Source organism: Acanthochromis polyacanthus, chromosome 13 (genome assembly GCF_021347895.1).
Source record: "Acanthochromis polyacanthus isolate Apoly-LR-REF ecotype Palm Island chromosome 13, KAUST_Apoly_ChrSc, whole genome shotgun sequence".
Lineage (NCBI taxonomy): Eukaryota > Metazoa > Chordata > Actinopteri > Pomacentridae > Acanthochromis > Acanthochromis polyacanthus.
Genome location: NC_067125.1, coordinates 28,447,093 through 28,459,176, shown reverse-complemented (window position 1 = coordinate 28,459,176; position 12,084 = coordinate 28,447,093). Strand labels below are relative to the sequence as shown.

At 41.2% G+C, this 12,084-nt stretch overlaps 1 protein-coding gene across 2 annotated transcripts in view; it reads left to right on the top strand.

The window, feature by feature from the left end:
- LOC110947827 (LHFPL tetraspan subfamily member 6 protein) overlaps positions 1-11,675 on the top strand; it is a 44,149-nt gene extending 32,474 nt beyond the window's left edge. For both annotated transcript variants that reach the window (XM_051957697.1, XM_022189107.2), the window contains exons 3-4: positions 6,209-6,307; positions 10,817-11,675. In XM_051957697.1, coding sequence (XP_051813657.1) covers positions 6,209-6,307; positions 10,817-10,935 — 218 coding nt within the window. In that variant the 3' untranslated portion in view covers positions 10,936-11,675. The remainder of the gene's footprint in view (positions 1-6,208; positions 6,308-10,816) is intronic.
- The last annotated feature ends 409 nt before the right edge of the window (positions 11,676-12,084 follow it).

Genomic DNA, 12,084 nt, shown 5'->3' with positions numbered 1-12,084 from the left:
AAAATGTCTTGGTTGTTTCAAATATTAAAGTATTCTCAGTTTTGGTAACAAAGTATAGCAATAATATGCCATTTAAATGTGAAATAATGCAAACATGCCAAACCAAAAGCAGACTGAAATCATAAAAACGTTCTGTTGATGAACTGTGAGGCTGCTTATTGGCCTGTTGACAGATGCTTGAAGCACCAGAGTTCAGTTTATTTTCAGACAAAGAAGATGAACAAACAAGAAATACAGACTGAAACATTGCAATGTGGCACAAGACCACAACCACGCAGCCCTCACATGGACCTGACCTAATGATGTGAGATAAAGGACTGTTTGGATCTGTTTGACCTTTTCATGGACCGGCGGCGGCAAATACCAGAAGGGGAAGAGGGAGAAAATGTGTCACGGAGATGATGGTCGCGCTCGGAGTGAACAGTCAGAGCTTGTTTGTCATAGAGCTCTGAGCTTACTGGCCTGGTCAGTAATGCAATTTCCTGTGTTTGATATTTAAGTTGTAAAGCTAACAAATGATGGAGAAGCAAAACCAAGCAAAATATTGTCAACTGGAACAGGAGGAAACATGTACGTTTCATTTATTATTGGTATTTATTGGGGAAACACATAGTTCATGTTCATTATAAGCACTGTTCTTGTCTCTGGGAAGACCCACAACATTAGCAAAGTGCTACTGAGTTGAAAAAAATGAAAATTTAACAAGCTTAATATAACATTTTTGTAAAATAAACACCAAGGCGTAGACTTTAGGCTAAATGACGCTCGAATGGCAGTCATTGGCTGCAGCAAGTGTTTCTATGCTCCACTGTGCACATCGCACATACTTCACATACTCTGTTTAAATCCCTCCTTTCTCTGCATCCCCCTCATCCTCCATCTCTCCATCTCCTTTCAACAGAATTTCCAGATCCCCACATGAAAAAAAAAAAAAAAAAAAGCACACACACGCACACACCAAATGCTCACAGAGGAGTAAGCCCCCTCCGAAAAACGGCTGCGTGGATCACGACTTGAACGAATCGAGAAACGTGATAAGAAAAGCAGGCTGCACAAGTTTGCTATGTGCCTTGTGTTTCAAGCGAAGAAGGAGCAGAACGGGCCTCAACATGCTGGCAAAGGTCTGTGGACAGATTAGTCACACGGGCTGTTTAGGCTGATGTGACTCCGGGAACCTGTGGCTGCTTTTGATTAAAGCTCTCAAAAGTAAACCGGCAAAGAATGAGAATGAGGTCCGCCATTAACATGTTAATAATATCATTTTAAGTCGCCGCTTGTTTGCCAGCTGAGAAATTACCCTCTTTATCTGCGTCTCTTTCTCCAATTGTTTAGAGGAAAAAAACACAATTCTGAAACTGAATAAGACCATCGGGCATATAAAGGTAGATATTGTTTTGGATGCTGCCCCCCCAGATGTGGTTGCTCTTACATTTCTGTGCCACTTTTGGATGATCCTCCAAGCCCAAAAGGGAATGTCTTACATTAAGCCAGCTCACTCAGGCATATCCCCACTCCAATTCCCTGGCCACCAAAATTCTCTCCAGCTTTAGCGGCAGCTTTTTTTTTTTTTCTCTCCCCTCCTCTGTCCTCTTTGGCCTCTTGAATGATAACCTTGAATGGTATTGTCTCGGGGCATGAAGGAGGGTAAAGAAAATTCCTTGGGTCTTGACAGAGAGCAGGAAGGCTTGACAAAAGGCATCAGCTCTCCCTAAATCAGAGAATGTGGGGGATATGGAAAGGGGGCAGTTTTTCATTCAGGTAAAAAGCGTTGACAGAAAAAGGAACGGGAACAATAGCTCAGTCCTGATGGAATAAAACAGTTCTCTCTGTGCTTTTTAAAGCATCGAAAATGTGATTTCAAAAGTGAAACTCAACTACGATGATGAAATCTGAGGCAAGGAGAGGTAGAAGAGAGATCTCTATATTAGAGCAGATTCTATGGATTGAACAGTGATCTGTAGGACTGATTGTATTTGGTTGAGTCCATTTAACCCAACTCTTTCCCAGTCTATAGAAGAGCCTTTCACAGAAGCCATTAGGCCTCAGATAGTCATTCTGATAACGACCACATGGAGATCAATCGAAATTCAATCTGTGAATAAGTTGCCCGGCCTCTTAGATTCTGCTCTGCACACTCCATTCGACCCTCTTCCTCTCTGCCTCCTCCTCCTATCAAGCATCGGCCGGCTGCCATGGCAACTGAAACAAAACTCTGAAAGGCGTTAAGGTTTTTGCAAACAATGGTTGTCCGCAAGAAAAGCGGCAAGGTAAACAAACAGACCTCCCAGGTCTACGCAGATAAAGCAGCACTTGAACCTCCATTCCCAGAAAGCTGAGTGAGGGCATCTTTAAGTTTGGCCTGGAGGCGTGATCGAGGCTGCTAAAGGAAAACAAGCTATTTGGATTCTTAATAACCTCTGTGGACGGCGAACACGGCGCCTGTGGATGCTGGTGGGAGCAGACTTTCGCATGTTTATGATCTTTTCTGTACGTCTGTTTTTCAGTGTCGTGTAGCTGCTGCAGAGCTTCTGTAACAACCTTCTGGTGAAATCCACCAACTATCCTCACGGCAGCTGTATGGAGTACTGCAATGATTTCATCATGAGACGCCCATCTGTTGTTCATACGGTCTAAAATTGAAGATTTCCTTTCTGTGGTTTGGGGAAAGCTGTAAAATTCACAAAAGACCTTATTAGTAAGAGCTGAAAAGACTGAATTTGAGATTCTTTGAAATATTAGAGTTTTCAGCAGAAAGAACATGAAGATTTAAAAACCATCTTCTTGTTTGTATGCAGGGAAATGCTTTTTATTAAACATCATGGCATAATTAGCAATTAGCATCATAGCATTCTTCTCCCTTTGGGCGATCTGCATGTTTACAGAATCCCTTTCAGAATGGGAAACAAAAAACAACCTACGACACTGAAAATGGGACGATTTGGATCATGCAATAAGTGAATTCAGTTCATTTGCATGGAATTGTCCGAGCAAAACAATTCCTCCTGTCATTATTTTTGCAGGAACACCGTTGCTGCATCCTGGGCTTAGCTGGTTAAAGAAATACAAACATGCAAAACCGTTGTATTTCTCCCCTACAGCAGTGCGATAATGAGGTGCAGCCAGACCATTCTGCAGAATACAGTATGTTGTAATTAGCATAGTCCTTTAACTTTTCTCTTAGGCTTTTGCTAGTGCTTATTCTGCTGGAATGCTTGAATTTTCCCAAGAGAATCATGAGGTTTTATGTTGTTTTATAAAGTCTAGCATGCAGTTTATTGCTTATGTTTGCCCCAGTTTAGTTGTTCCTAAGACGGGTCATGAGATAGCAGATTGTGGTCAAACTGTGTGGGGATTCATGAAATTACTTATGCAAAAAAAGAAAGGAAAGTCTGTGTTTGTGGGGTCACGAGAAGGATTTACTTTTATTTCAAAGGTCACAAGCTGAAAAGGTTGCTGCCGTAGCTGACAACCACATGCTAAATGACACAAATCCCAGACTGTCTGTTTGTGCAGATCGCGGTGTATCTGTGTCAGCTTAGCAAGTAAGAAGGACAGGAAGTATCTGTCTACAGCAGCATGCATGCAGAATCAGAGCCCGAGGTAGCTGCTTCTCACAACTCCACACTTGTTTCCAACAGCTCGCCTCATAAACAACATGTGAAGGAACGTTTTCTCATTCTTCCTAATCTTTTTCAAACATCCCCAGTCACCAGCCTCCCTACCTCTGGTTTTCAATAACCCACATAGTGAGTGTGGAGGATGGGATTTGATGGAATTAAGCATCCTGGGAAAATAAATAAATCAAATAAATAAAAGCCCGAAGAGAAACGTGGGACCACATATGATACAGAAGTGAATTACACCTTAGCTATAGGTGCGAATTTTTGTTCGTCTGCTCCCACAGTGGTTTGTGTTTTGCAGGATCTGTTCTCATAGTGTCACGCCAACATGTGAGCGCTCACGTTGATTTTCACCGACTGCAGGCTCCACGAGTTTATCCCCCAAAATAACAGAAAACAGTGACAGGGAAACCTTTGATTTTTTAAAAAGTTGCACAGTGGAACTCGGCTCCTGTCTTTGTTGTGGCTGTAATTCCTGTCTTGCCTGTAGTCTTAAAGCAATTTTCAGCGATCACTGTCATCATCATAATCTGACCTGATGTGGAAACTATGCACTGAAGTCTTTCTTTTCTTATTCTTCTCTCTGGTGCCTGCAACACAGCAGAGCAACTGAAGTGTTTCTGATCGTTTTAACAAATGTGTTAATCAAAGCGTGATTGAGAATCCCCATAAATCGTGATTTCTCAAATGGAAATCTAACACTTTTGCTGGATAGAATAACAATGTCTCTGGGAAACAAAGCCACATTTAGTCTCCCCTCTATTTTGCTGCAAGGAAATTCAAATTGATTACATGCTGCTGTATCTCCGCATTACACAACACTTGAAAGAGAATTTTAGATTTTGTTCAATATTAATCATGAATACATTATCATTCTGGCTTGCTTTACTGTCTTTACTGTTACAAATTTGAATCAAAACACATTCGATATCATTATGTAACTGGGAACATTTAGATCACTGTATGCATGCATTCGCCCTCTGCTTTTTTATACCTTGTAGAATAGTGGGTTTTTATGTTCATCAGGGGTCCATGGTGACTGCTTGAACAGGGATTTACATCAAATACTTCTGTTTTACTTCTGCTGTACTGCTCTGCTAAAGGTAGTAATTTTAGGTCTGAGGCAGAACCTCGTCTGAAGTTCTCTTAAGGGGTCTGAGGGAGAAACGGCTGAGTTGTTGCGTATGAAAATCCCCGGATCCCCCTCTGATCCTGAGCTGTAATGACACAGACTTGGTCAGAGCCTTTTTATATCCCTTCATTCTCATCAACATGCCAGAGTTTCACTGAATTGATTTTCTCCCACCAGTGCCACAGTGAGCGGCTCCATTTTTTCTCACAGAACTGCACCAGTGACATTCGTTGTCTTTTTGAAAGGCGACTGGGGAAAACACAGATGTCTTTTTCACTTTGCCTGCACCACCTCAGATGTTAGCCAGTTTGTCTAGCCCATCTGCATTAGCATGTGGATTAATTCCAGCTTGTTATCTGGTCTAGATGTAATAAGGCAGTCCTGGATGGCACCAGTAATCAGGTTGGAAGGCAGCGCTTTCTTGCCTTCTCTTCCTCCGCTGCCATCTTCACATCCCAAAACTGATAGCAGGGCAGACACATCGGAGGGGATTAAGCTAATGTGATGGCGGAGCCACCTACTAGGGGGCCCCACAGGGTAATTTTAAGAGACAGGCCTTGACATCCAGGGAATAACTTGTCAGGACCTGGCTACAGGCAGATATTGAGGATATTAATCCTTAATGTAATGGCCTTGACTAGATTTTACTCTTGTCTCAGTGCGCAGCTTTAAGCACAGTCATAAGTCTCTTTAATCACTGACAAAGCAGTCCCTCAAGGATTTTCCAGAGTTTTACAGTAATTATTGCATACCGAAAAATGCTTGTTTTTTTCACTGTTGCCTGTGTGAGAAATTGCCAAGCTATTTGCATATGTTCGTCGCTTATTTGTAGCGGTTTTATGAGCTGCTGGCAGAGGAGTGCTTTGTTTTGTTGCACTGAAATTGTGATGAAGTGGGTAAAATCACTATCCGTGTCATTGTGCAAAATATTGCGTGGCTTGTTCTGAGCTAAAACCATTGGAACAGGTCAGAGCTGCGTCTGCTGGAAACCGATAAGGTAAAAAGGAATAAAATCATGTAGGTGAGGTCACACATGTATCACTCTGTTGGAAAGCAGCTGCTCATTGTCTTTTTGATCGTTTTAATTAAAAGACAAACCAAAGAATGTGGGAGAATCCACACAAAAGCTGGGTATAAATTCATTCATTCTCACTGGATATCTAGATGGAACAAAGTAAAGACACAACGCACCGTTTTGCATTTTGATTCACGTTAATGAAAAGATTCTTAAATTATGAAAACCAACACAGGCGAGGTCTCCCACAAAACAATGCAGACCTTCCAAGCAGCACCTTGATGATGAGGGTTCGTCCTTGCCGCGGGTCTCCCCTCGCAAGCCGTGTCTTGTCAGCCTCCAGCCATGTTTTGTGATATTTTTGGAACCCCCAGTGATCAGTTATGTTACTGCAATTCCCTCGTCGCCGACTGACTCTCCGTCTCTTCATCTCGTTCTCAGGTCTGCTCATTGGATCGGGCTGCGCTCTCTATCCGCTGGGGTGGGACAGCGAGGAGGTGCAACAGACTTGCAACAACAGCTCAGACCAGTTTAAACTAGGTAAGTCCACAAACACACACGACCTGACAGCCTGCACACACACACACACACACAGGCCTCAAATGACACACAGATGGTGCATAAATTAGTTTTGCATTCGCTGAAGAATCGATGAAAACATGTGAAGCTGAGAACAGACTTTCATGTCTGACACTTGACATTGTGCCTTTTTCAGAGAGCAGATGCAGGACTCTGGTTCTGTCAAATGCTGAAGAGATATGATTTTTGTGGTGTTTAAAATGCACGATAAAAAGTCAACAGAACCTCCAGAAGCTGGCCATTTCTAAAGTGTTTTATAGCTATAAATATGTGCCAAGAATAAGCAGGGGCTCGATTTTGCGCTTTGTATGCAGCTGGCATTTTAGGACTATCTCACAGACAGTAATGTGCTACTTTATCAGACACTAGGGAGGTGGAAGAGATCTTCATACTGCAGCTGCTCCTCCATTTGATGTTAATCAAATCACGTTTGATTCTTTGCTGAAATATTTTGAGGACGTAAATTAACATTATTACCAGACATCAGAGGTGTGTATTGACAAGTTATGTGATGTCGCTGGGTTTAAAATATAGAAAACTCTTCCTCAGATTTCCCTCTAGTCTGACTGATTATGTTGTTCAGAGCTGACATTCTGACCCGACGATGACACATGCAGGAAACTCACGCAGTGTCAGAAATGAGAAGGCTCATCCTTGTGGAAACATGAATTTAGTCAGCGGCTATCTGTGCAATCTTCCCCACCAATTTTGACGTTTGTCATGCACAAGTGAACATTTTTGCCATGATGGTGGTGGTTCTCTAAGAACGGTAGGATCCAAAAAGACGCTGAGGACCATGAATATCTGCAGCCAGCTTCCAGGAAATTCAAATGTTGGCTTTTGTCATAATTTCTGAGTCAGCAGAGGCATCACGTCGGCAGTAGACAGCAAATATTTGGATTCCATTTCAGCACAATCTGCTTAGTAGCTGCTAAGATACACTGATAAGCTAGAATAAAACAACCGGACTGATATGGCATAGTTTTCAGTGGTGCCACCAAAACAGCACTGACATGTCAGGACACGGACAAAGGACTTCCGCAGGTGTGTCAGTCAGCAAGTATCAGTGCAAGGACCAAAGTTTTCCAAGCAGAACATTGCATTGTAACAAGATAATCAATGTTATTCACTTCACCTGTCAGTGGTTTTAATGTTGTGGCTCATTGGTGTATCTCTCTAGATAAGATCTTTCACACCATTGGCAACAAATCAATGAATATCAAACAGGCAAATGTGTTAAGAGCTGCGCAAATATGCAGGAATCACAAAGTTTCGTGCATCTTCTGCCAAGTCAGTCATTAATTGCAGCTCCCACTATGTCAGTAGATACATGCAACTGCTCCTGCAGCATCTAAATCTGAACCATATCCACAAAATTCAAACTGACATTATTACGACTGATTTAAATTCCTAAACATCTCATCCTAAACATTTCAGAGCGTGTCATCGGAAGCAATTATGTCGGATATCCAGTTTTCATTTTTTCCCCCTGGTTTCCCTCTTTGAAAGAACAGACTCTTGTTACATATAAATTATTGTTAACAAGTGCGTTTGCATCAGCGTGCTTTTTTTTCCAGCGCTGCCGGCAAATTTAATTTGCTTGTTGAAGACCAGTTATTTCGCCTCACTTCCTCGTCCGCAACACGACAAGATGCTCTCCAGCACAAACAGTGGATTTCACACAAGCGATGCGTTCCTTCGTTGATTCATCTCGCATCCATTAATCATGAAAGGAGCAGTGATAAGTTTTCACGTCGCTGAATGTATGTTCAATCTTTAAACGGTCGCACTCGTCAACGCACTGAAAGCATTAAAAAATCCAAGTCACTGCTTTGACAGAATGTGTTTTTCAAATGGAATATTCCCATCATTAATTTTAATTAGCTAATAGATCAACTACATCCACATTTCTGAGAAGAGGTGATGTCAATTTTCATTAAGTGTGACTCACAGAAATAAGTGTTTTCAATTTTGGCCGTTAAATCTGGTTTCCACAGTGACGAGTCGGCTCATATGATTTGTGCGAAGCCTCCTCCTCCTCCCACCCACCTGGTGATTAGATAACTGCGTTCAGTCATATTTTATCATAGAAATTGATTGTAATGAGAAGTTTCAATGGTCATCACAACATTTTCTCCAAAATCAGATGCTCGTCGTTTCCTGTTTAATAATGCAGATTATTGATGATGTGTCTTAAAGAGGTTCTTTATGTTTCCCTTTCAGTTTCATCCTTTTGTGCCACTGGGTTTCTTAACCATCTGTGCTGTGTATTTACCAAGTACAAGAATGTTTGCAAATGAATTTAAACTATGTTCTGTGCCTTTGGTTTAACAATGCTAACACTTTTTCACAAGGAGGAGAGAAATGTAGTAGCTCGAGCAAAAAATGTTCAACAGTTCACACACTGTTTAACACTGATGGGTAAATGTTGGATCTAAGGTGCAAGTATAGCGCCGTATTCTCATGATATGTTGCACACAGATAGACAATGCATTTCAAATGAACATTTGTGTTTTAAATGATAACACTGAAATTATGATTCAAGACATGGGTGAGCTGTTGGATTCAATTTTATATCCCCCACTGTGCATTTAATCTCAGTGGAGTAAACACTGAATTTCTAGAAGTGATGTGAGATTTATAAGCAGTATTCCCATGTCTTTGCTCGAACATTTATTCTTGCTAGAACAAAAATGAGGGATTCCTTGGTCAGAGGCTTATTTGATCACATTTGATTGAAATCAATTTATGGGATTTGGAGATACCCTGACATACAGAGGGATAAACTAAAGAGTGAGAAGATTTTTTCTCTAGATCAGGTGTGTCAAACATGCGGCCCGCAGGTCAATATCGACCCACCAGAGGGTTCAATCTGGGCTGAGGATTAAGTGTAAAAATTACAGAGACGACATTAACCCCTTAAGCTTCAGTGTACCGCTGGCGGTACACCTACTAATTTGCATAGGAATTTCAAGAATGTCCGACGGCTGCAAACACGATTATACAAACACTATACACCGATGGAAAGCTTAGATTCTCATGAATCCGCCGGTATAAACCACTTTCAGATGCGATTACTACAGCGGGTGAGAAAAACACATTTGTCCGACAAAAACAAATATTCATCCATCCGTTCTCTATACACGGCTTCAACGCACACAGCGTGACTCACATTTCCGGGTTCATTATTACACACAAAAAAAAAGATTCCACAAAAAACGGCCATAATCCAACCTTTTACATCCAGATGACACAAGTCAGTAAACTATTTTGTCCAAAACATGTCCTGAAGTCGGTATAAAATCCCCGAATCGGTCATTTTCAAGGAAATGCACCTCGCGATGCCCGTCCAATATTCCCCGTATTTTTCGTAATTTTTTTTTAACTTAAAAATAGAATATTAGCGATTTTTTTGTACTGAAAACGGCTGGAATTGACTGAAGCTTAAAGGGTTAACTGCAATTTTTCAATAAAAATAACTGAATTTAAATTACCCACTGTACTGCCACAAATTTGATGTATTTTTATGTATAAATTTAATACATTTACAAGACGGGGATAACTTAACTTTCTTTCTTAATGATTTCCACTTTAGTTTGTACGGTGTGGTGTCAGGATAACTACACAGATGTGGAAATAAATGTAGTAGAGTACCCCGCCAAGGCTGCTCAGTCGTATCGTTTCCGACAGCTGAAGTCTTGAAAAAAAATTGTGGCAGAAATCACGGCACCATAAAATGTGGCCATTAAATATAGATGCACCCACAAACAAAATGACCTCACGCTCAGTACAGGCGTGTGTTATACATGTGTACATTATGTACGGATACCTAAATGTGTAGCAGGTGGAGGGAAATGATGGGACTCGGAAACACCCCCACAATTTAATCAATTGTTCCTTGTATCATTTCTGACAGATAAGTCCACAGTGGTTGATTTGTTGCAGGATCACAATCACGTGACTGTCAGCAGGCAGCTGATGTTGCATTCACTTTTTGTCATAGTTACAGTGACGCCTTGATGCTATCTGGCAATGATACAGAAATCTTTAACAAATCAGTGGATCCAAACTATAACTGGGAAAATCTGATAAATTGGTCCTTGGTTCATCTGACCTTCCCTGAAAACTTCATCTAAATCTGTTTGTTTTTTGAGTAATGTTGCTAACAGACAGACAGAGAGACAGACAAACCAACGCTGATCGTCGCATAACTCTGCCATGTTCCTTGGTGGAGTAATGATTAACTGAGGAATAATATTGAAGAGGCTGAACTTATTTTTCCTTAAGAAATTCGATGATGTTTTGCAAAAAGATAGCTCATTAAATATGAACAAACAAAGGGAAACATTTGGAGTTGTGGTTATCTGTACGTTATTATGCTGTGATTTTACTAGTCCGGCCCACTTGAGACCAAATTGGTGAACTAAAATGAGTTTGACATCTTCTCTAAATCCTCTGTTTCATCTGCAGGTTCCTGCCAGATCGGTTGGGCGTATTACTGCACAGGAGCAGGGGCGGCGGCCGCCATGCTGCTGTGCACCTGGCTGTCCTGTTTCGCGGGGAAAAAGCAGAAGCAGTATCCATACTGAGCTTCAGAGAGACGAGGAGGGGGGGACGGAGAGAGACCTCGGGCGGTTTACGACAAAAGGGAGAGGACTCTGACTCTGTGGACTCACACCAGTACAGCACATCAGGCACCAAAGACACCAAGTCATTATGGTGCTCTGCACATCATGAGACAACTACTCATCTGACAACTGCAGGGACTCTTTCATAATGCAGCACACACACACACACACACACACACACACACACACACACACACACAGCTTTGAAAAGTGGTACTTCTCTCAACAACCTGTTCTTAAATGAAAAATGTATGGACCAATCCTATTTGTAAAATTGTTACATAACTATTTCTTTCATGAAAAAGAGTATTCTCTGCCTTTTTTTTTTGTCTTCTTTTTCTTCCTTCGGTCATTGATGTTTATGTGATAGTGCGCCCTGTGATGAACAGAAAAAAATAATATTGCCTCATTGTTACGTGAAGTGTTTCGCTTCTCCCTCTTCATGTTTCATTCTTGCCTTAAACACAAACTGAAATGCAATAATCCCTATAATGTACAGCAATCCAACACTGGCTGCCTGCTTTCTCCACTCAGCCTATTCAAATTCCCTCCCAAAAAATAAATCTACGCATAGTTTATTTAACACATTCATAAGATATACATTGTGTATGGTAATGTATCTTATCATATTATCACATTTTTTTATTCACTCTTTATTCTGTTGTCATTATTTTGGTTTTGTAAATAAATGTTTACTGAAATACTGGATTCACAGCGGTTTATTTTCAGCTAGAGACTTTGCCCTGAAGCAAAATGAACCGGGCTGCTCTCACATTCCTAAAACGCTTTTCCCATGACTTCCTGACTTTGCAAATGTTCCCTACATGTGGAAGTCCTTTTCTTTCCCAGATCAATAAAGAAGATAAGGACAGACAGAGCCGTGAATTTAGCTTTTCCTTGTTATTGATGAGGCAAATCTTGCGACCTCTCGTTGGAGTTTTCCCCTTTTGATCCAGTTTCTGAACTTCAAAAAGCTTCCCAAGATACAATCACAGCCTGGGAAATTGAGCAGCTCTGCATCCATCAGGCCATCAGCTTAATGTCAAGGGGTATCTCGTAGTCCCTCAACCTGCCTTCGTAGCGTGAATAACAATAATAGTAACCTTTTTC